Source organism: Marmota flaviventris, chromosome 7 (assembly GCF_047511675.1).
Source record: "Marmota flaviventris isolate mMarFla1 chromosome 7, mMarFla1.hap1, whole genome shotgun sequence".
NCBI lineage: Eukaryota > Metazoa > Chordata > Mammalia > Rodentia > Sciuridae > Marmota > Marmota flaviventris.
In genome coordinates this window covers 85,582,102-85,607,935 of record NC_092504.1, presented here as the reverse complement: position 1 = coordinate 85,607,935, position 25,834 = coordinate 85,582,102, and the positions used below count along the sequence as shown (strand labels likewise).

The following is a 25,834-nucleotide window of genomic DNA, read 5'->3' as shown; positions in this document are numbered from 1 at the left end:
GGAGCTGGATTAGGGCTTGAGTGTAGAAAGGGTAAGGATGTGTAGGGGTAAAGGAAGAAGGTAAACAGCAAAGAGGGAGAAAGATGCTCAATCCCAGCCTTTGGGAATCTTGGAGTAGATAAATGAGAGGGATATTGCATTACAAGGAGTAAGAAGATCAATAAAAGGTGATAGGAGAGGACAGCAGTCTTCCTATGAGCCCCTTTGATCCAGCCCTTCCTGATATCCTCTCCGCACAAGTAACCAAGACAGCAACATAATGGGAGGTCAGAGTCAAGAGAAGACTCCCTGGGCCTGCCCAGCTCACTCTCACCTGAAATTAGGAGACAACCCTTTTAAATCACAGTGAGAAACAAAGGCTCAGACTTTCAATTCCATGAACATGAGCAGGTGCCAAGTCTTCTCCCACTACAAATACATAAATGATATATGTATATTGAAGATATATATATATATATATAGAAATATATATATATATATATATATATATATATATATATATATATATATATATATATATTTTATACCAGGAATTAACCACTGATTCACATCCCTGGTCCTTTTTATTTTTTATTTTAAGACAGGATTTCACTAAGTTGCTTAGGGCCTTTCGAAGTTGCTGAGGCTGGCCTCGAACCTGCTGTCCTCCTCACTTGGTCTCTCTCTCGAGTCACTGGGATTACAGGCATGTGCTATCCTACCCAGTAGGTGAAGATATTTTTTAAGTACCTGACCAAAGGTGTTCAAAATCAAAGCAGTAGACTACTGCAGGTGATACTTGTAGCCATAGGGGTTTGCAATTGGATATAGTCCTAAGGGAAGAGACTGTCATTTTAATCCCCGTGCAGAGACATGAGGCAGGGTGCCTTGGGCCCACATGAGGTGTGAAATACTTGCATAAAGCTGGAATTCTTAAATGATTGCATAGGTCATGAAAGGGGACCCAGATAGGAAACAAAACAAAAAAGCCTCCTAAAATAAAGAAAAATTTCAAGTCTATGCCAAATGTCAGTGTGGAGTATGAATTTACCTTTATCACAAGGCAAGAAATCCCCCACCAAATAATTAATTCTAAAAAAAGATTTAAGCCTGAAATTTCTGGGGCTCAGGGGAAAATCAAGTATAAACTATGCTCTGGAGAAACATCCTCACTCTTGGGTGTAGGAATCCCATTGGAAGATATTCTTGGCAGAGCAGGGCACTGTGGTGCATGTCTGTAATCCCAGCATTTTGGGAGGCTGAGACAGGAAGAAGACAAGTTCAAAGCCAGCCTCAGCAAAAGCGAGGTGCTAAGCAACTCAATGAGACCCCACCTCTAAATAAAATTCAAAATAGGGCTAAGGAAGTGGTTCAGTGGTCAAGTGTACCTGAGATCAATCCCCAGTACCAAAATATATATATATTTTTTGACCAAAGATGATCTTATATTAAATATTTTATAATTATATTATTATATTTAATATTTTAATAAGCAAAGAAAGAAACAAAACACGAGAGCAGCATCTTATCCTACACACAATGAAAGTGGGCTGCAACATTAAGGAAAGTACCTGCAGAACAACTTGACAGACTCATGGAGCTTTAAAAAATAGTATATTTAAAAGACTAAAACACAAAAGAAAAATAAATGAATTTATTCATGTGAAAAAGAACTGAACAGAACTTTCAGAAATTAAAAATACAATTGAAATTGCAAATTGAATTTATAATTGAAATTACAAATCAATGTGTTTCTCAGAAAACAATGGTCATGGATGAGGAATTATCCCCATAATGAGAAAGCATACAAGTTGTTGATGATGTTGTTGTTGTTGTTATTGTTGTTGTTGTTGTTGTTATTATTTTGGAGATACAAGATACTAGAATTTATTTGCAAAACTATGGATAGAGACAGCCAGAAAACCCAACAGTTATCTCACTGGGTAGGAAAAGCTTCCAGCATTACCAGTACTAAAAAAATAATTGCTTCATTAGGGTGAATACAATAAAATAACTCATTAGAAAAATGAATTAAAAAGATATTAAAATGCTGCTTTGAAGTATTTATTAGTGGCTTCAAACATTATAAAATTATCTTGATAAATGACTGTAAACATTTCTCAATGCTCACTGTCAGTTTTTCATTTAATCTCATCTCAGGCCATTAACAAAAAGGCACCTTGAGGAGCTCTCTGGAGTGGTGCTTCCCAATTTCCATGGGTCTGTGAATCCCCTGGCAATCTGACTAAAAGTCAGATTCTGATTCCTAGGTGTGGAGGAGGCATATAGACTGCATTTCTAGCCAGCTCTATGACCTGGCTGCTGCTGTTCGGACTTCACTTGAGTAGCAAGGGACCAGCTAAAGAGTCTAACAACGTGCCTGCCTGCCCACCTGGTACATATGACTGGCAACAACCCAAAGATCAGCACAAGTTTCCTGGGGCCTATCTCATAGGTGTGCAGTTCCCTACTGACCTACCTGAAAAGTATTGCTGCAACATATTTAAGAGCAGGAGAGAAGATCATGGGACTGGAAATTGTATTTGAAGAAAATATTGAGGCCAGGCACAGTGGTGCATGCCTGTAGCCCCAGCTGCTCAAAAAACTGAGGGAGCAGGATAAAAAGTTCAAGGTCAGCCTCAGCAACTTAGCAAGACCCTGTCTCAAAATTTAATCTTGTTTTAAAAAGTCTAGGGATGCAGCTCAGTAGTAGAGTACCCATGAGTTCAATCACCAATAACATGAAAAATAAACAAATGCCTGAGAGTAAAGCAGAGTTAAGCAGATGAGTGAGTATATAAAAGAAATTTTAAGCTCATAACCCACTTGAATCAAATTGTGAAATATGATATATCAAGAACTATGTAATGTTTTGAACAGCCAACAATAAAAAATTAAAAAAAAAAAAAAAAAAAGAAATTTTAAAAGTTCAAATAGAATGAGGATACACTTTTAAGACTTCTAGGAAGAACAAATAGATTTAGAACTGGAGAAAACCATAATTCTTTACGTTAAAGAAATATATCTAGCCTTGAGGAAAAAAAAGACCCACATTTAAAAAAAAAATCTATACCTGGACACTGTGGAAAAACTACAGAAAATCAAACAATAAGAAAATCTTAAAGGAAAAAGAGAAAAGACAGATTTTAGATTATTAATAATAATAAAGATTTTGTTGGTAATAACAGTCCAGAAAGCAATAGAATCTACATAAAATTAAGAGGAAATGACTTTCCACCTAGAATTTTATACCCAGCAAAAACATCATTCAGAACTGAGGATAAAATAGACATTTTCAGACACAACTAAAAACATTTATTACTCTGAGACATTGTGCTCTGTTGTAAACATACACACACACACACAGAGGATGCATTTTTGTAAGGAGGAAATTAAATCTAGAAGATGGACCTTCTAAGGCACAGATCAAACAAGGTACATTGTGTCACTTCTGCCATATACATTGGTCATAAAACAGGTCATAGTGCCAGTTCATGTTCAAGGACAGGGGAAGTAAAATCTAGATTGCATTCCTTAATGAAGGCCATGCTGCAAAAAAGCTGTGGATAGAGGCTACTGTTGGGACCTTCTTTGGAAACACAATCTACTCCAGGCAGGGTGTATGTCTGTGTGTGCAATTTGAAATTGTGTGGGCAGGAACAGCCCACACAATTGGGAGACAGTGAGATTTGTTCAAAGACCTGAAGAGATATTTGGGATCATGGCATTCCAGGCTGAAATAATTGTAAGTATGAAGACTATGATGGGGAGGACAAGCCTGGCTGGCTCCGGGGACAGTAAGGAGTAGTACTGAAGTAGAGGGAATGAGAGGGAGGGGCCAGGTCACCTGGGGTTTAGAGCTACCTGGAAGAAAGGAGGGTAAAGGGTAATTGACTGAGATTCCTACTTATGGAAAACAGCTGTTTATAGACAAGGCCCCTCCCTAGTGGTGGCAACCAAAATAAGTCAAAAGCTTTTAAAAACCCCAAACTTCCCCACTCTTGCACAAAAATCCCTTTGTGATAAATCTGTAAATAGTCCTGTTCATGAGCAATTCTATCAGATACAGTGTTCATAGAGAGGAGCACACACTTTTACAAAGGTTTGCCTCTACTACTTAAGCCCCCCTCTAAAGGAATATATATATATATATATATATATATATATATATATAGACATGTATGCATATATATGAGAAATTCCATATATATAACAATAGTCTCTCTAAATGTGTGTGTATATACAAAGTGGAATGAAATGCCAATTATATTTGTTTATATACATATAATCATACATACATTCACATGCATATATATATATATATATATATATATATATATATATGAATCTAATTACCATTTCAGATACTCTGTAATCACCCATCTTACCAATTTTTGAAAACTTCAGCTTTCTTTTTCAGTTTTATATATGAAACAGTTATTGTTTTTAAGTTTTAAAATAGAATATTTTCCAGAAAGGCGATGTTCTCTGTTACAATGCATCAACTTTAGAGCATTTGTAGTATTTAAGTACATGTTCAGAACTAACTGTGTAGCATTTGGTTTCTTCCTTTCAGGGAAACTTTTAAAAGCAGAGTATATCCTGAGCAGTCTAATAAGCAACAATGGAGCAACAGGTACGTACTGTCATGTTTCCCCAGGACTCTTACCATCAGACCCTATGAGAGTTCTAGTTTAATAACAACTTACTGACCTTAATGTTTGACCCCACAGGAGCTTAACTACTGAGGCACATTCCCAGCCTTTTTTATTTTTTATTTTGAGACAGGATCTTACTGTTTTTTAAGGCCTCGAGAAGTTACTGAGACTGTCTTTAAACTTGGGATCCTTTGCCTCAGCCTTCAGAGTTGCTGGGATTACAAGCATGTACCACTGCACTCAGATTTCAGATCCCATCCATCCTCATCTCCTTTTGCCCCACACCAGAGAGGTTGAATTTTTTTAAAGGGCTACTCATCCATACACCACAGCCTGACTTGTCCAAACCTTAGCTGTGTCACTAGTTCCTGTGGAGCCTTGTGGTTTGGACTTATTCTAGAGACAACACTGTCTCTCAAATCTGTGTCATAGTGCCCATGAAGGCTTCTGGGGAAATATGTTTATTTAGCCAGGCACCAGAGAACATGCCTGTAATCCCAGCAATTTGGGAGGCTGAGGCAGGAGGATCATAAATTCAATACCAGCCTCAGCAACTTAGGGAAGCCCTAAAATAAAAAAATAAAAAGGACTGGGGATGAAGCTCAATGGCAAAGTGCCCAGGGGTTCAATTCCTAGTACCAAAAAAAGAAAAGAAAATAGGTTTATTTCAGCAGGCCGTTTTCTTAATAAACCCAGGAAATTTTTTTCCTTCTTATATTTTAGGTACCTGGATATACAGAAATGAAAGTGATAAGATCCTGGTACAGTCAGTCTGTATACAGATCAGAGGACAAATTCTGCAAAAACTAGGTATGGCATTCCTCTCAAGGCTGATTTACAAAGTCTGGCTACAAGATTTTGCTGTGGAATTTTCTTATTATATATGGCTAAAATGTTGATCCCCACTTCCCTGAGTTTACTCATTGAAAAGATTATGACATTTCAAATCTCAGGAGCTGAGCTGGTGGTGGTGGCACAAGCCTGCTGTCACAGCTCCTTGAGTGACCAAAGCAGGAAGATCATCTGAGCCCAAGAATTCTAGACCAGCCCAGACAGCATAGCAAGACCCTCAGCTAAATAATAACAATAATAATAATAATAAAACCTGGAAGTGTTAAGAATATTAATAAAATAAAATATTTTTATTGATTTTGTTAGAGAAATTTACAGTTGTATATTATACCTGTTAGTGACCAACTTCTCAGTATTATTCCTAGCCTCTGACTCAGTTCAGCGGACTTGGTATATATAATTACACATCGTCTCAAACCCTCTGTAACACCTTATTTGTTTAGTCTTTGGGGCAGTCATGAATTTTTTCAAGTAAAGTTTATGGACCCTAATTATATTTTAACATGCAATTTTAAAGTTAAAAATTTGAAAAAAAAAATTAAGAGAAGATAATAATTAGTATTATTGTAAGTCAAGGAAAAAACTATATGTAACATGTATGAATATTAACATTTTATATTCAAAATATATATATAAGAAAATGGGAAAGTTTTCTATATTAAATCAACTGAAAAGACAAATTGTTGTGTCAACCTAATCTAGCCCTGAGTTTTCCCAACAGAACCTGACAAATCTTCTTTCTGTATTAGTTTTTAAAGGTATCTTCTAACACCAGAGCACAGGTATAAGCTGCTTCTCCCTGTTCCTTCTTTTTCTTTTTCAGGCATGTGGTATGAAGCAGCAGAGCTAATATGGGCCTCCATCGTAGGATATGTGACACTTCCTCAGCCAGATAAGAAGGTCCTTTGTCTCATGTTCTTTTTCTTCTTTCTCATAATTTGTCTTTGGATGATTATGTCCTTATTTTCCATTTAGCGATTCTATCTGTGTTGTTTGTATTTAGTCTATATGAGCACAAGACCAGAAAATTTAGTAACTTGCATCTGTATCTTGCTCTGTCCTTGCTCACAGTGAGCTCTTGGCATATATTTAGTGTCTCTGTAATAATTTATAACCATCGGTTTATTTCTCTCTCCTGGTCCATTCATCTGTTATTGTGCATTTAGCCTTTATTTGATTCCATAGCAAAGTTCAGCTGGAAGTTTGCTGGGGCCCCTTCGGCTGTGGCTCTCAACACCCATGCCCAAGCTGCTTATATGTAAAATCATTCTTTGAGTTAAGTGGGCACAGACTTCAATGAATTGTTTATGTAGCATCTTTAAGAAGTTAAGATACATTCTTTGCTCTCCGATTTGACCTTTTCATTTTCAATAATTTGGGGGAATATTCTCCTCCTTATCTGAAGCCTCCGGTTATTTATTCCATTTCCCTGAGCTGGGTCAGCAGTGTTGCTGCCTATGCTTTTACAACATGGCTAGGATCTGATGTGAGATCCCTTTCTTGGGCCAATTATTCGGGCCAGCAGTATAAGCAAGTATGAATCATGTGAAACCCAACTAAAAATAATTGTGTTTACAGTCAGTCCCTGTGTCTCAAGAGGTGATGGTCTTTCAAGCCCAGTGACATTCAGTTCACAAGTGTCTTCAAGGGCATAGTAATAATAATGATTATTATTAAAATAATAGACAAAGGTTCATATGGAGGGATCATTGTGGTCTGTAAGCCATGAGATGAGAGCCGCCCTGAATTCTAAGTCTGATTTGTTTGTGATTTCTTTACAGGGCATTTCCACATCACTTGGAATACTGGCAGACATCTTTGTTTCCATGAGCAGAAAAGATTATGAAAAGTTTAAAAACAATCCACAGATTAACTTGGTAATTATCATATGCCAAAAACATGGCTCAGACTGGCACCATCTAGGCACTGCCAATGTTATTCCTGGTGTTAAGCACTTTCTGAGGAGACTGAGGGTCAAGGAGCAGAGAATCTCCTCTTGGATTAACAGGAGAAGTCCTGGAGACAGATCCAGTGGTGTCTTGTTCAGCTTTATTATCCCAGCACCTAGCATAGAATCAGGAAACACAAGGTACTAAACATTTTTTTTAGTGAATGAGTAGAATGAATATCCTCAAAGTGATTTTGAGTCCAATTCATTTCATTTAAAATTATCACAAAATTCAGTTTCTAAATTTGGGTCATCTTGATGATAAAGGGGTACATATTTAAAACCCATCACTATCCATTCAAATCAGTTCACCCATCAGTCATTTAATCCAGGCTGTTATCATTAATAATAATGATGACTAATATTTACATATCACCTTGCAACTAAAAAAAAATGTGTATAGCCACATAAACCCAATGAGATAGAGCACAATGTATCATTCCCATTTTAAAGAGAAATAGACTGAGATTCAGAAAAACTAAGTAACATCTGCAGTTTGCACAACCAGTAAGAGAATGAGAACAGAGCCTGGGTCTCTGTCATCTGGAGCATTGGTGTTGACATTGAACTTCTCTCCAGGCAACATTGAAATGAAGATTTTTTTTTACAATTGCCATTTCTACTAAATACCCAAAATAACTATTTAAAACTGCAAACTTCCTTCCCAATCCAGACCTCTGTAACCCCTTCTCTACTTGGTTTTCCTCCAGAACTCTTATTATCTCAGACACTAGGCATTTTATTTGCTTTTTGTGTTGACAAATCCCTCCTCCCAATAGAAAGTAAACTCACAGCAGGCTCCCTGTTCTATGCCTCCCTGAGTCTAGAACAGTACCTGGCCTGTGCAATTATTCAATACATCTTTCTAAAATGAGTGAATGAATCCTCGTTGCTGTGAAGGTCTCTTTGCCAAGAACAATGCAAAATGCCTCAATTAACCTGACTGCAAAATATAAAGAGTTCATGCAAATGAAGAACTGCCCCCATTTTAAGGGCATTTGATTCACTTACACAGGCAGACACTATAAGTATTTTCACATCCTAGGCCCTCTCTGGAGTGGAGAGGTGGAATATGGAGAGTGTGTCAACCTGGGGGAAAGGACGATCAGTACCCTGGGGTCTTTAAATCCACTTACTCTTTCTTGGCCTGTTCTAAAAGGTTTGTGATGAGAAGCAAGGGGCCCTCAGGATCCTAAAAGAAAAGTAAAGGAACTCCGCCACCTGTTTTTGCTAATGGATAAATCATCACCCTCCACTTTGCCTCCTGTGTTCTTGCAGGGCTTGCTCAAGGAGTTTGACCACCATTTGTTGTCGGCTGCGGAAGCCTGCAAACTGGCAGCTGCCTTCAGTGCCTACACACCCCTGTTCGTGCTCACAGCTGTGGTAAATAGAGTGCAGCCCCCGCCCTAGTTCCTTTCCCTGGGGTGCTCCCCTCTGCAACCAGTGGGAGGGAAAGGTGTAGGCTTAAAGTAGGCAGTGTGCCTCATGATTGGCAGCTGTGATGAGACTCGCCATGGGAAAAAGCGCTCAGTTAGAGTGGCCACATCCTGATGGGAGCTAAATTATCCAGCCCAAGCACAGAATGTTTTCTGTTCTCGAATAGTGGTTTCCAAGCCTGACAGCACATTAGACTCACCCAAGGAGGCTCTTCAAAATGCATACTCTTGGGCTCTACCTTAGGTCCATTAAATACAAATCTATGGGACTGATATCCAGCAATCTTTCACTTTGAAGTACAATTGGTCCTCCATGTCTGTGGGTCCCAAATCTGCAGATTCAACCAACCTTGGATCAAAACTATTTATGGGAGCAAAAAGTTGAATCCATACTAAACACATGCAAACTTTTGTGTCCTTGCCATTATTCCTTAAATAATGGAGTACAGCAAGTATTTACATAGCATTTACCTTGTATTAGGTATTGTAAGTGACATAGAGATGATTTAAAGTACGTGGGAGGATGGACATAGACTATGCAAATTCTGTGTCATTTCATATAAGAGACTTGAGCAGGCACAGATTTTGGTCTCCATATGGGGTCCTGAAACCAATCCACCAATACGGAGGGATGACTCTTATTGCAAAGATGATTCTAATGCACAAATGGATTTGAAAACCTCTATTGTTTGGGCTATTGTTAAGTGAGTGATGTGTTAAAACAACCTTACTGCATAGAGAAACTTATTATGTCCATATTCCATGTATAGATTGTTTGTTAAAACAGCAATGGCCATACTTCTGCCATCTTTAATCAAAAAGTATCAGGGCTACAGTAGGAGGCCTTTAAAGCTAATTTCTTATCCCTTCATACCAGCTAATCCCTTACCTCCCCATCCCTTCTTCTCATTCACCAAAAAGACATCGGTCCTTAACTCAAAGTGTGCATTTGCCTCAGAAGATGTGCGTCATCTGTTTATTGTCCCATAATATTTCAAATGATTATCTTCTAGGAGGGAAAAGTTTATCCTGATGTGCTTCCAGTTTGCAACTCAGTATCTGATTCTGTGTTTGTATTTTCCACAGAATATCCGTGGCACATGCTTATTATCATATACTAGTTCTAATGACTGTCCTCCAGGAATGAAAAACTTGTATCTGTGTGAAGCCAAAGAGGCCTTTGAGATCGGCCTTCTCACCAAGAGAGATGATCAGGTAGTCACCGGAAAACAGGAACTTCATAGCTTCATCAAAGCCGCCTTCGGTCTCACCACAGTGCACCGGAGACTCCACGGAGAGACGCACGCAGTCTGTGCCGCGAGTCAGCTCTGTAATGAAGCCATGAAGAAGCTGTACACTTTCAGTACTTCCTCCAGAAGTCAGGACAGAGAATCTCTGTCTCGAGAGATCATGTCTGTTATCAGCCAGGTGAAGGATCATTTACAGGTCCAAAGCTTCTCAAATTTAGATGACAGATCTTATGTCCCAGAGAGTTTCAAGTACGGATTGAATAAACCTATCTTGCATGGACAAGTGGATTTCCATAAAATCCTTGAAACCTATTCACAGCACCACACCTCCGTGTGTGAGGTTTTTGAAAACATTTGTGGAAACAACAAAAATAAACAAAAAGACATAAAAACAGGAGTCTGTATCACTACTTTAAAAACAGAAACAAAAACCACAGATACTATGACTGCTACTCAAGACAAACCACGCTCACAAAAAAGCAAGGGTCCAGAGATACTCAGAAGGATAGGAAGGAGAAACTGGACCCATTCTGAGGCATTCCGAGTCTCCCTGGATCAAGATGTGGAGACTGAGACTGAACCGCCTGACCACAGCAATGTGGGGGGAGATGTCTGCAACAAGTCTCTGAGCAACAGCCAGAGCTCCAGTACTTGGAGCAAGTTATCAGGGCTTAGTTCTTCTTCAAGCTGGGAGGAAGTGAATTATCCTATCGATGACAGATCAGCTAGAAAAGAATCTAGCAAAGAAAAACATCTTGTGGACACCCAGTGTTCCACTGCCCCGTCTGAGGAGCTGGAGAACGGCAGGGATCACAGAGCTGTGCGGTCATTGTCTTCAGAGCTTCACAATGTTTCTCTCCAAATATCCCCAGATGACAGTTTAAAGCCTTCTCAGGGTCAACCACACAAACGCATGCCCTTAACAACCTTCTGTCCTCACAACACAACCAACACATGCTTGGTCTCTGAAGCAGGGCTATCAGAAGAAGCTCCAGAAGTTGTCCAGGAGGTCCAACTTGCAGGACCTGGCAATACTTCTGCTCACTTCCAACCCTCATGTGGTTCTGCTTCTTGGTCTTCTGATTCTGGTAGATTCAAGCACATGGCCTCATGTCCTTCAATCCAAGAAGAAGAAGACTTTGAAATAATTGATGATTTTCCAGAAACCAACTGTGACATTGAAGACAGACATGGGGAAGAAAAGGGAAAAGAACTCAATGAAAAATATGTGGGCCCTGTATTTAAAGAGAGCTTCTTCTGGGTGGACCCAGAAGGAGAAACAGAGGAAAGCGCAAAAGATATGCCTTTAGACTCTCGTGTAGTCGTGGGCAGTTCTCAGGGCCACAGTTCCATGTTAGCATGTAGCTCTTTCACTTATCAGCCTGATCAACATCCTGACTCAGAGAAGGTGGGTGGTGGCTCAGTCAGGAAGCAGGGCATTGACCCTGATGCCCCTACAGAAGATGAGGAGGGCCACCTCTTTGATAGCACAGATGTCTGCTCCTCAGGTGGACATGACTCTCCTAGACCGTGCACCATGGGACAGCCACCTGGTCAGAAGACTGAGACCCCCAGTTCCTCTGTTAACAGTAACATTCCCTTTCCTGTGCTCAGCGAGGATGGTGCCACCACAGAAGAAGGAAATGAACCGGGACACATGCTAAACTGCAGCCAGAGCTCCAGCTCATCCCTTTCATGGTGGTTGAAGTCACCTACATTTTCCAGTGGTTCTTCTGAGGGGGAAAGCTTATGGTCTTCTCTGAATTCCAGTGGAAGTTCTTCTTCTGTCTCATCGCTAGGAAAAATGAGGAAAGAAGTCCTTGAGGCTCGTACCCTGCAGCCCGATGACTTGGACAAACTCTTGGCAGGAGTGAGGCATGATTGGCTGTTTCAGAGACTGGAAAATACAGGCGTTTTTAAGCCCAGTCAACTCCAACGAGCTCACAGTAAGTGCGATCTTTTCAGTCTATACAGATGTTGGAATCACCTACTTCTGGGGCCCTCTGAAAATCTTGTTGTATAGACCACTTAAAGCTCATGACAGGGCTGAGTTGTGGCTCAGTGGTAGAGCACTTGCCTAACACATGTGAGGCGCTGGTTTCCATCCTCAGCACCACATAAAAATAAACAAAGGTATTGTGTTCATCTACAACTAAAAAATATTTTTTAAAAAACCTCATGACAAATGTTTTATTCTTTGTTGTACTTTGTGAGTTCCACAGAGAAATGTAAACTGCAGGGGCCTCCCTCACCCTTTGTGTGACAGACCTTAATGGTGACCAAGAATAGAGATTTGCTCAAGCTTCCTTCACATGCTCGAGGTTTGCTATAAGGACACGTGAGGCAGAAAGGGAGACAGGAATTTCAGAGGCCTTAACACAGCTATCATTCAGGATTTAAAACTGCTCTGGATAGTCAATCATTCATTCAGCATCTGTCTCCTCTTTTACTTCTCTTTACCAACCAGATGATTTCTTTTTTCCTTATTCAAATTCAAGAAGAAGGAGACTGAAGCAGGAGGATCTTGAGTTCAAAGCCAGCCTCAGCAACTTAGCGAGGCCCTAAGCAACTTAGTAAAAGCCTGTCTCAAAATTAGAAGGGCTGGAGAGAGATGGTTCAGTGCTTAAGCACCCCTGGGTTTAATCCCTGATACTTAAAAAAAAAAATCAAGGATAAGAGTCTTAGTTAAATATCATCTTTCTTGTGGACAGAGATTTTCACACTTGTCCACCTAAGCATTTTCTTGCCAGCCAAAGAATTGATTATGTGCCCCTTTCTCTTAGTCTCTTTGGGCCTCCATAATAAAAACTGTAAACAAAGGAGATTATAAACAACAGAATTTTATTTCTCATAGTTCTGGATCCTTGGGAATTCCCAGTGTCCTCATAAGGTGGAAGGGTCAAGGAGCCTCATTTATAAGGTCACAACCTCATGGCTTAATCACATCCCAAAAGCTCTACCTCCTAATACCATCATCTTGTGGGTTAGGATTTCAACATTAGAATTCTAAGAGGACACAGATGTTCAAACTATAGGACCCCTATGGTTGCAATTAGCAAAAACTTCTTATTAAAGTCATTTCCTACAGCAGGGACGCTGGGCTGGAGCCACCAGCAGTCAATATGTCTATCACAGCCTAAAAGAGAGACTGGGTGAAAGATAGCATGAAGGTTCTTCTTTCAGCCCAGAGAAACATAGTATATAATGCCTTTCCAATATACAGAAGAATCATTTGAATGAGGAAAAAAACTATTGTAAAGTGCATCTCAGAAGAAATAAGCTATGTTGATTACTAAATACTAGATATGAAGTAGTAGTTCTTAATCAGGGCAATGCAGTAGAATCTCCTGGAAGCTTTTTAAAACTTCCTATGCCTCATCCCAGACAGCCCCATCCAGTGGGTCTGGGGAATGAATCCAACCATCAGGATGTCCTGGGAACTCCCTAATGATTTCATATAAAGCCAATGTTGAGGGCTTCTGCTTGAAAGCATTCTAATATTTTGCCCACCCATGAAGGCACCTTGAAGTCAGACTAAAATACACATCAGGTTGTTGCTAAAAAAGCAAAATTTTGCTAATGATAGGGTTTTCCCTACTACTGTGAGATGCTGCAATTTCAGAATCACATTTCTTCTAATTAGGTAATTGCCTTATTGTTATTTTTCCCTCGTTTCATTTTGTCTTTACTTTTTACAATAAACTTAATGCATGTATCCAATACAACCTATTTCAGATGTACAGAACTGACAGTTATAAAGCAAAACTGTATATAGCATACACCCAGGCCCTCCGACCCAAGGGCTAGAACTTTATTCATTTAACTTTAACCTGCCTGTGTTTCTGTCTGTCCCCATTTATTGATCCTCCTGTGGAAATCACTGAGATAAATTTTGGTTTATCACTGTTATCTTTTTTTAACAGTACAGTTTTATATACATACCCAGACAATATGCTCTTTGGTTTTGCTTATTTTTGAGCTCATCAAAGTCCTGTCATAAAGCTTCACATACCATGTAATGTCATGGAAATTGGTTTTTTTTTTCATTAACATTTGAGATTCATTCTTATTGCAAGGTATAACTGTAGGTCATTCACTTTCATTACAGAATATCACTTGGAGTAAATATACCTAATTTATGTATCCATTCTCCATAGACAGATGTTTCACTTTTTCTAGTTACAAGCTATTACAAATGTCACTATGAATATTCTTGCATATTCCTGCATACACCAAAGCACAAAACTTTGTCATGAGTAGGAGTCCAGAGCTAGATCACAAGGTATGCAAAAATTTATGTCAGCGAAGTGTAACTGTTTTCTACAGGAGTTGTGTCTTGCACAACATGTGAGTTCCACAGATCTTCTCTAACCCCTGGTATTATCAGGCCCAATTTTTGCAAATCTTATGGCTATACAATGAAATTAAGACTATGGTTTTAATTCATACTTGCATAGTCAGTAATGCCAGGAACATCTTCCTATTTGTTTATAAGCCCCATGTGAAATGCCTTTTTATGTTTCTTCTATTTTTTCAAAAATAGAAACTATATAACTAATCTTTTGTCAGTTGTTTGTATTGTAAATATATCTTCTCTAGTTATAGTCTGTCTCTTCACTTAAATTATTTGCATAATATAAGTCCTAAGTTTGGTTGAGTTGATTTAATCATCTTTTATTTAGGACTTGCACTTTGTGTATCGAGAGATTTGTTCCTGCCTTGTGGGGTTTTTCATACAAACATTTACAATTTCTGCTGTCTGTACTTTTTATTATTATTATTGTGTGTCAATTTATGGACAAAAACCACCATAGAGGAGAGAAGGCCCAATGTTGCAGAAACATAAGTCATAAGCTCCCTCCTTTCTTCCCTCAAGTGACCACCCTCCACGAGTATGGACAAGCATCTCACCCTTTGTTTCCATCCCGGTTTCTCATTGAGTCATCAAACCCTGGACACCATCTCCACTAGCCCAGAGTCATCCCCTTCCATACCTGTGGGTTTATCTTAAATATCTTCTCTCCCAAGTTTTCCATTCATTCTTTCATTGTCACAACCTAGACACACAGGAGGTCTTTGTTCACTGAATTTTAACTTGGATACCAAGATGTTGCATTTCTTTCTTAGAGTTCATATTGGTCTTTTCCCTAGAAGAGATACTTTCTTTCCTAGCACTGTTCTTCCTGATTTTGTTTTTTTTTATTTTTTTTTTATTTTTATTTTTTTAGATAGGGTCTTACTAAATTATACTAGCTGGCCTTAAATTCACCATCCTTCTGTAGCTGTCCAGGTAGCTGGGAATAAGGCACACAGCATTGAACCCAGCATTCTTCTTCCTTTCTTTAAGATGGAAACAACCCTGGCTTTTTGCTCTAATCTTTTTTTTTTAAGTGGAGTTTGCATCTTTGTAGGGTGGCTACAATTTCTTAAGTAATTCCTAGACCTTCCTGACTTAAAACAAGAGAAAATAAGAATGCCGTTTTATCTGTAATCTAGAATCTCTAGAGTTGCTAGGAGCCTTTCAGGTAAAATTATTTAGTTATTTCTGTTTGTTCTGACAAAGGAAGTCAGCTCTTCTATGTAGGATTCCCAGATTGGATGAAGTTGCAAACATACCTCTTATCCCAACATGCTCTCTGGGATCTAGCTGCTTTAAAAGCCCCTCTATTTTCCATCTCTTTCATACAGAAACTCTGATCTTATCTTAATCATTTGCCTTCCCAAGCAAGAGATTTTGCAAATCAAAGGCTATTCATTCTCGAATAGCCTGGTCCCAGCCTATGAGAATTGGACCCAAAGTCCCATGAAAGAAAGTACCACCAAAGAAAGAGGCAGACAGATCCAGGGTTTAACAGAATGCAAATTACTGGGAGCTTATTTACAAAAGCATGGTTCTGGGCAACAGTAAACCAGTGGATCCTCACAATTTAGGGCAGAAGAGTTGTGCTTATGAAGTGTTCAGGAAAGGAGACTTCATCCCACCTGGTTTCTCTCAAGCTGATATCAAAAATTCCTGGCATTGAGAACACCAAGGTCCTGTCATAAAGCTCCACATACCACTGTGAGAATAGTTTCACTTATTTCCAGTATGCTGGGAAGCCTCCCAGGGTTGCTCAGGGGCAATCTTGACAATTACCAAGGTGCCTACAGTCTGCTCAAGCTGAATGCCTACACCACTCTTCACTGCAAAATGTGAAGTGTTACCTTTTTATAGTACTTCACTAACTTTTTAATAGTATCCATAATTTGAAAAGAGGCAAAAATTTGGGAGAAAAAAAAGTTTAAAAAAATTGAAGATTTCTGATGGGTTGCTTTAGGACTCATGTTTCTTCAACTTTATTCATGATTTGTAACATTCTTTTAAAACTTAGCTCTACTCTCTTCTTATCTCTTTTCCAGATGCTCTTTTGTTAAAATATTCCAAGAAGTCTGAACTGTGGACAGCCCAGGAAACTGCTGTGTATTTGGGAGATTACCTAAATGTGAAGAAGAAAGGCAAGCAAAGAAATGCCTTTTGGGTTCATTATCTCCATCAGGAAGAAACTCTGGGAAGGTATAACTGAAAAAAAAAAAAAAATACCTATGTCACCAATGTAAAATGGGCTCATCTTCCCATTCTGCTAAGTACTCATTCATGAGATTTTTGAAAGGGCTGGGAAAATGGCCAAAATGTATGTTTTCAGATTTCTACCCTTTTCTCTTTTTATCACTAGTTAGTTAATGGCAGCTACCATTATTGAAGATCATGTTATATCAGCCATTTTGCTGGATGTCCTATATTCATCATCTCAAATTCACTGGGAAACATTTTTAGGCCCACTATGCAGATAAGAAAAATGGAGTTCCTGGTCATATGGTAGGCCAGAGAGCCTTACTCACTAAAAATGCTGGCAAAGAGGCTAAACTGTGGAAACCACACTTTTAAATAAGTAGGTGAGTCTACAGAAAGAAAAAAAAAAGGCAGGAAGATTCTCTATCCTCTGGCCAGTAAAGAAGCATGTCCAGGGATGTAAGTATTCACTGGACCATTTAGGTACCCTCTATAGGAGTTTGGGGCAGGGTGGGATGGGGGACAGTTAGAGACAAAAGATATACACAAAGAATAGTGAGTTTAGAGACCACTCATGGAAAGCAGGGATTCAGTGGTGGCACTTTCTCCATGGAATGATTGTCTCTTTCTTATTTTTTTCCATTTTTGGTACTGGGGATTGAACCAGGGGTACTCTACCACAGGGCTACACCCTGAGTCCTTTTTATTTTTCGTTTTGACATAGGGTCTCACTAAATTATTGAGGTGGCCTCAAACTTGTAATCCTCCTGCCTCAGCCTCCTAAGCTACTGGGATTACAGGTGTGTGCTACCACTAGCAGCTTTCAGAAATATTATCTTTTAAAAATTCCACTCGTGCTGCATGCAGGGGTACATGCTTGTAATTCCAGCAAATCCAGAGGCTGAGGCATACATGCTGATGAGGATCACAAGTTTGAGGCAAGCCTCAGCAACTTAGCAAGACCCTAAGTAACTTAGTGAGATCCTTATCAAAATAAAAAAATGCTCAGTGGTTAAGTGCCCTTGGGTTCAATCCCTAGTACCAGAAAACAAAAAATAAACAACAAAAGTATGCACTCCACTTCACTGAGGAAAGTGTCTAAAAAAATTTTCTACTTGGCCTTAGTTATTTTTTTGTTCATAATATTTTTATACCTTTATTTTCTTTATTTATATGTGCTGTATGTAGCTTAGTGCCAAGCACTCTACCACTAAGCTACATACAGCCTCAGTGCTGGCCTTAGTTCTTGATGAAAACTTCAAACAGAACCTCATCTGAAAAATTAGTTCATTGATTTTAAGGCCTAACTTTATACTATTTATATTCTTAAATGACCTATAAGCCAAAACTTTAAAAAAATTTGTCTTATTCTTTATTTATCTAAATCCAAATAATGTAAGAAATAAAATGGGAAAAGCCGAGTGCAGTGGTGCACACCTGTAATCCTAGTGGCTCAGGAGGCTGAGGCAGGAGGATTGCAAGTTCAAAGCCAGCCTCAGCAAATTAGCAAAGCTATAAGCAACTCAGTGAGACTCTGTCTTTAAATAAACTACATAATAGGCCTGGGATGTGGCTGAGTGGTAGAGCACCCCTGGGTTAATCCCCAGTCCAAACCAAAAAGAAAAGAAAAGGGGAAAGAGAAGAGACACAGAAAGAAAGAGAGAAAGAAATAAGTTGAATGCCTCTTTAAACAGTAAAAGTTGAAAATTCTTGAAAAGTTGACTATTATAACAGTAAACATGCAAATGCACTTAACCAGGTACCAGGCCCTATTTGAAGTGGTTCACGGACTGATTCAGTTAATCCTCCAAAAACCTAATGAGGTAAATGCTATTATTGTCCCCATTTTATACATGAAGGAACTGAGGCACAAAGATGTTTAAAAACTTACCCAAAGTCACATATGTAAGTGGTCAATAAAGGCATTTTAAGCTGAACTGTATCCTGCAAACACCTTAAAAATCATATGTTGAAGTTCCCAGTACTCAGACTGTAAATCAAGTCATTTCAGAGGCAGTTAAGATGAGGCCACACTGGGTGAGCCCCTAACCCAGTGTAATTGGTTTTTTTAAAAAGGAAGACATCTGGAGATAGGTGCACACACAGAGAATACCACGTGAAAATTATAGTATGCAGCCACAAGGCAAGGAACTTCCAGAAACGATGAGGGGGGCCTGGAACAGATCCTTCCTTATTGCCTTCAGAGGGAGCATGATCCTACTGGCACTTTGACTTTGGACTCCTAGGCTCCAGAACTGTGAGAAAATCAAGTTCTACTGGTTAAGCCACTTAGTTTGTGTACCTTGTTACATCATTCTTAGGAAACTAATGTACCCATATATATCCTAGGAGGATCCAAGATGAGAAATAAATTGAGACTAAGAGACGTGGAGAATGGAATGAGAAGGTTTAATATGCACCTGATCAGAAGGAGATAACAGAGCCAATAGAACAGAAGCAATGTTTGATTAGAAAATTTCTGGTAATTTTCCAGAATTCAAAAAACACTAATCTTCAAATACAAGAATCACAATTAATCTCAAGGAGTATAGAAACAGAAACAAGAAGGAAGGAAGAAAGAAATGAAGGCAAGCAATCATAAATCTACTTCTGCATAATGGTCCAACTTCAGAATCCCAAGGACAGATCTGGAATGTAGAACATTCCAGTGGTAGAACACCTTTCTAGTATCCATAAGGCCCTGGGTTCAATCCCCAGCACTGAAAAAAATAAATAAATAAATTTCAGAATACCAAGGACAAAAAAAAAAAAAAGACTCTTAAAAGCAGTATATACTGGGGCGGAGGGCAGGGGGAAATGGAGTACATACAAAGAAATGTCAATTAGATACACATCTGATTTTGCACCAGCAACAACAGAAGTCAGGAACTATGGAAGTCATGCACTTGAAACTGTCTTTCATGGAAGGCAAAATAAAGACATTTGCAAATTAAAAGAAAAGTGACTGTGAGAGTCTACACTAATTCTCACCAAAGAGAAATGATTCCAATAAAATGGTTCAGAGTCCAAATGGAAGGAAGGAATGATTCTGTGCTCCCAGATTGGTGATCCCACACCTAGAGTTGGAGGTCCCCTGGCAGAATATTCAGGAAATACTTCAGTACTGGCACCCATAGGTTTTACCCCTTTGTGCACATCTCTATCCACAGTCACAAAGCAAAATTCTGAATTGCTCCAGATCTTTTGCCCATCTCGGGTTCTGTCTAGAGCAGAACTACATGAAGTACTGGACTACGGTGCTATGACCGCTGCTCCTCTTTGGGCTGCTTTCTCGTGTCATGAAGGCTGCTCTTCTGCAGCCTCCTGTCAGAGATGTTTCCTGATCCTCAGGAGTTTGAATGGCCCAAACTGTTGCTTCCTTAGATTCCATTATATATTGGATTCAGAAATTTCTGGAGAGTTTACTCTCATTGAGGTCTATGATTCTGACAATTTCCTTTGTTTTTTAGAGGTCATTCCAGACACATGTGAAATGGCTCATAAATCCACATCAGCTGATAGCGTGTGTAAGCTACAGTAAAATGTAGTGCTTACTGTTTTACTTAATCATTTACTGACTTGTACCTTTTTTCTTCAACTGTGATGTGAGCCCTGGAAGATCTACAAACCATGTCTCACACTTTCAAAGCACTTAGGACTAGCATAATGTTGTGAATGTAATAGGTGTTGATAACCAGTAAGTGTTCATTGGGATGAAATACGCATACAAGAAAGGGATAGAGAGAGGCTTTGAATTGAATAATTGGTGTGTATAAGGCCACACTGCAGGTACTGAAAGATCTGGCTCCAGAATCTAGACAACTTTCCCACCTACCATGTTGAATACCTTGGCTTACAAAAGAATCAGAAGACCCCCATTAAGTGGACACCTTTTATAATTGGTATTATTCTGGGTATTATTCTAGCATTGCTCAGGTGGTTCTGACAAAAGCATTTGAATAACAAAGTAAGTCAAGATAATTAATATTGACCAGATAAGAGAGAAAAAGTAATATTTTTGAGATCTCTTTTTAATCTTCTCAATTTTATTCTGTAGTAAAAAATATCACTTTACTATGTTATGTGGATTTTCTCTATTCATAGATATGTTGGGAAAGAGTATAAAGAGCAGAAGGGGCTCTGGCACCACTTCATTGATGTGGAGCGGCAGATGACTGCACAGTACTACGTGACAGAGTTTAACAAGAGACTCTATGAACAAAAGATCCCAACACAGATATTCTACATCCCCTCCACAATATTACTGGTAAGGTTTTTAAGAGAAAGGGTTGTGTTAAACAGACCTATAAATACATATTATGTTAGCCAGGTGCAGTGGTACATTGCATGGCTGTAATCCCAGCTACTTGGGAAGCTGAAGCAGCAGGTGATCTCAAGTTCCAGGCCAGCCTGATCAACTTGGCAAGTCCCTGTCTCAAAATAAAACAAAAAGGGGGCTAGGGTTGTGGCTCAGTGGTAGAGCGTTCAACTGGCACGTGTGAGGTTCGATCCTCAGCACCACATAAAAATAAATAAATTAAATGTACTGGGCAGGGGATGTGGCTCAAGCGGTAGTGCGCTCGCCTGGCATGTGTGCGACCTGGGTTCGATCTTCAGCACCACATACAAACAAAGATGTTTTGTCCACCGAAAACTAAAACTAAAAATATTTTAAAATTCTCTCTCTCTCTCTCTCTCTCTCTCTCAAAAAAAAAAAAAAATGTACTGTGTCCATCTACAACTAAAGAAAACAGGCAGGGAGCGGGGAAGTGGGGGGGTGAGGGGGTGAGGAGAAGGGCTGGATGTAGATCAGTGTTAGAGCACTCACCTAGCATGTGTTAAGTCCTGGGTTCAATCCCCAGTACCACAAAAAATAATAATAATAATAATTTTGATTTTTATTGCCAATCTGTCTACTTCTACCATGGTTCAGGTAAAAATCCAATAAACTCAGATTTCTAGAATCCTTCGTCTGTTTCATCAATTTCATGTTCTTAGACAGATATGTAAGAAATGTGACCCTCCATCCCCATCAGTGCATCATTTAGATCTTCCAAGTCACATTTGTATATCTGTTGATCCTGGTATCTGATCCCTCATGGTCAAGGTAGCATTTTTAGTAGACTTTCTTGTTGTACTGTCTCTTACTTTCAGAGAAAGAAGAGACCCTAGATATCATACCTAATGAGTTATCCCCTCAACACTACTCATAAATCCCATTTTACTTCTGTTTGTCCCCACCTCCTTCAACCAACTGATATCAAATTATAGCATAAACATCTTTATTTTTTAAAAAAATAATTATCCTCCTTTTGATTTAATTTAAATAATTGTGAAAGCTATTAGACTTGGCCCAAGTCTGTCTTCCTCTGTTTTCTGCCCATGGCTGTACCTTCTGGGGCCATTGGGATAACTCTCTTTTCACTAAATAGTCCTTGAAATAGATAAAGGTGGCCAGCATAATGGAGCAAGCTTTAATCCCACTATTCAGGAGGTTGAGGCAGGAGGATCAGAAATTTAGGGCCAATCTGGACAGCTGAGAAAGACCCTGACTCAAAATAAATTTTAAGAAAGGCTGGGAATGTATCTCAGAGGCAGAGCACTTGCCTAGCATGGGCAAGGTCCTGGGCTCAATGCCCAGCATTGCAAAAATTAATTAATTAATTAATTAAGGTAAATATCCCTACTGAGTTTTCTCTCTCTCTCTCTCTCTCTTTTTTTTTCAGTTGGCAGTGGACCTTTATTTTTATTTTTTATGTGGTGATGAGTATCGAACCCAGTGCCTTACACATACTAGGCAGGTACTCTACCACTGAGCCACAACTCCAGCCCCTGAGTTTTCTCTTCTTCGAATATAGAATATCCTCCTCCCTAAATATATTAGATTCTTAATACATTCATACTTACCATGATTTTTTTTCCATTTTGCCAGAGATATTTTTAACCTCTTTTATTGTTCTTAATAATTATAGCCATTGTCCAATTTTCACCATCTTTAAGTCACATACTGTACCAGGCATTTTGCAAACATTAACCTTTAAAACAACTCTGCAAAGTAGATCACATCACTCAGAGATGACCGAATTGATATTCCAACCCAGAGTCCCATAGCATGATCTGTTCTTATACCCTGGCAAGCTAGCCCCAAGGGTAGGTCACTTCATGATCTAATTTTTTTTTTCAAGTAATCCCAGCTATTCAGGAGGTTGAGGCAGGAGGATCAGAAATTTAGGGCCAATTTATTTATTGGTACCAGAGATTGAACTCAGGGGCATTCTACCACTGAGCGATATCCACAGCCCTGATTTGTATTTTATTTAGAGACAGGGTCTCACTGAGTTGCTTAGCACCTCACCATTGCTGAGGCTGGCTTTGAACTCACGATCCTCCTGTCTCAGCCTCCAGAGCCACTGGGATTATAGGTGTGTGCCAATGCACCTGGCTCTTCATGGTCTAATTTTTAAGTGAGCACTTTACTATATGAACAATAATAAATTTAGGTTCTGTTTTATACTACATACAATGCTGAGCACTTAACCACATTTTATCATGTAATCTTTTTAACAAAACTAAAAGGTAGTTATTGAATGTTAATAGTATACACTTTAGAGGTGTGGAGACTGAGGTCTAGAGAAGAAAAGTAACAAAATCCAAACTGAGAGCTATCCACCTCCAGAGGCCATGGCCTTAACCATACTGCCTCTGCTTCTATTTTTCAGATTTTAGAAGGCAAGACAATAAAGGGATGTATCAGTGTGGAGCCTTATATCCTGGGAGAATTTGTAAAATTATCAAATAATGCCAAAGTTGTGAAAACAGAATACAAAGCCACGGAATATGGCTTGGCTTATGGCCATTTTTCTTATGAGTTTTCTAATCATAAAGATGTTGTGGTTGATTTACAAGGTATGAGAAACTGGGAATAATGTTTTATTCCAAATATTACTTGCTTGTGAATGTAAGTTTTTGAAAGTTTTCCCTAATCATTTTAAGTAGATTATTCAGTATATAGGACATTATTTGGAATTAATTCATTTTACTATGTGTAGTAAATGATTCTTGAAAGAACACAATGTATGATACTTCTATAAGTGTATATTGTATCACATAATCAATGAGGAGGTCTGACTCATATTTGTTAGTTTTAATTCCAGGGCAAAATCCAGAACAGTATTTTTTTTACTTCACTCAAGCAGATTTGCACAATGTAGATTTCTTATTGATTTTTTTCACATGTCAAAATCATTTTTCCATTTTTATTTTCTCCAGCTCTTTACCCTTACTAAAAGGGTAGTGTGGAGTATCATAATTGGGACCATTATGGAAGAGAAAGCTGTGTGTACTTACATCCGACTTCTTTTAAAATCTGTACTAATGTATTTATTTGTCTGGTATTGCACTCATCAGAGGTCTTATTCTACACTTAGTGTAAATGGCAAATGTGATTTATAGTTCATAACCCACTTGAATCAAAGTGTGAAATATGATATATCAAGAACTATGTAATGTTTTGAACAACCAACAATAAAAAAATTTTTAAAAAATTATTTTGGTAATGCCCACATGACCACCTCAAGACCTTCCCTATTCTATCTCCACATGATTTCTTACTTTGTCATATTAAATGTTTTAATTATTTGTAGTTTATCAATCTGTCCTCCTTCACGAGATTGCTCGCTCAGTGAATACAAAGATTGTTAGCTTGTTCTCTGCCATATCCCCAGTTTCTAAAAACGATGTTTCACACAGAGTTTTCACTCAGTGAATATCTGTGGCCTAGACAGATGACTACATGAATCAATGACTAAGGCACTAAAGAAGCTTCCAAGTCATCAAAGTAAAATGCGATATTGTGATTGTCATCATTATTCTAAGTGTTTTATGTTGCTCTCTAATGCCTAGAAATTGGTGATCTCATATGTCAACTTTAACAAAAATAATTATGCAATATTCAGTTCTTCTTAAGCCAAGCATTGGATTATGCAGCCCAGACTCCTTAGCAAAAACTTACTAACATAAACCATAAGATGACCAAATTTTAAAAGCACCTCTTTAAGCATTTGTGTGTGTATATGTTTTTCCCCTAAAATGTTTGATTGGTATTTGTAGGGAATTTAATACTCAGATGCATCCATTTCTCTTTTAGGTTGGGTGACTGGTAATGGAAAAGGACTCATCTACCTCACAGATCCCCAAATTCACTCTGTTGATCGGAAAAATGTCACTACCAATTTTGGAAAGAGAGGAATTTTTTACTTCTTTAATGACCAGCATGTGAAATGTAATGAAATATGCCACCGTCTTTCTTTGACTAGACCTTCAATGGGGAAACTAAACAAGTCATAGACTGTGGATTGGCAAAGAGACAGACCTCTGTACTCACCAACATCAACTTCTCCTCTCCATCTAGGCAACAGAACATGGCACAGCCCCTCTCCTTGAGGCTAGTTGTGGCCAATGGTTTGTGAGAGGAACTGATGAGTATCACTTTCAGGCCTAGATTTAATTCTAGTACAATATCCTTCAGGGTTTCCTTTCTCTGTCACAGTTACCAAGAATGTGTCAGGAGGTAGCTACTTATGAACACAGGTCAGAAACAAAACACTGCCAAGAAATAAATTTGGTGCTTAAACCATTGAGATTTTGGAGCTTGCTATCACTGTCTGTTGAGACTGACACTATTGACTTTTTTCCTATTGATTTAGGCATGTTATATATGTTTAAAAATATTCAGGGCTTTGTGATATGAATTCAACATTTTGTTTGTATTTTGACATTTGACTTTGCATAAAACATTTGTCTGCAATTTTTTGTTAATGGTTGAATTTATCAATCTTTTCTTTGATAATTTCTTGGCTATAGATGATACTTAGAACTTTCTTATACTCTGAGTTTCTTTCCTTTTAATTTCCCATGTTTTCTTCTAGTGTATTAATAATCTGTGAAAGATATGACAGAGAATGGTAGATTATCATGGCCACCACAGTCCCCCCCTTTGCCCTACACAGATCTATGTTTTTACTCAGGTCTAGGCTGCAGCTTTTCCATGGTCTCACTGAAAGAAATATATAGAAGGGACACTGGTAAGATAAAACGATTCCATTTCACTTCCTCTCTGGGACCATAACTAGTGCTCACTCTCTCCCTCCTCCACTATTCAA

General features: G+C 38.6%; 1 protein-coding gene across 4 annotated transcripts in view; it reads left to right on the top strand.

Annotated features, from left to right (window-relative positions):
• Window positions 1–25,479, top strand: part of Alpk1 (alpha kinase 1) — a 128,278-nt gene extending 102,799 nt beyond the window's left edge. For all 4 annotated transcript variants that reach the window (XM_027935382.3, XM_027935384.3, XM_071614467.1 and 1 more), the window contains 10 exons: window positions 4,556–4,615; window positions 5,361–5,447; window positions 6,313–6,389; window positions 7,271–7,366; window positions 8,716–8,820; window positions 9,960–12,069; window positions 16,523–16,676; window positions 20,778–20,940; window positions 23,393–23,579; window positions 24,820–25,479. In XM_027935382.3, the coding sequence (XP_027791183.2) occupies window positions 4,556–4,615; window positions 5,361–5,447; window positions 6,313–6,389; window positions 7,271–7,366; window positions 8,716–8,820; window positions 9,960–12,069; window positions 16,523–16,676; window positions 20,778–20,940; window positions 23,393–23,579; window positions 24,820–25,019 (3,239 nt within the window). In that variant the 3' untranslated portion in view covers window positions 25,020–25,479. The remainder of the gene's footprint in view (window positions 1–4,555; window positions 4,616–5,360; window positions 5,448–6,312; window positions 6,390–7,270; window positions 7,367–8,715; window positions 8,821–9,959; window positions 12,070–16,522; window positions 16,677–20,777; window positions 20,941–23,392; window positions 23,580–24,819) is intronic.
• The last annotated feature ends 355 nt before the right edge of the window (window positions 25,480–25,834 follow it).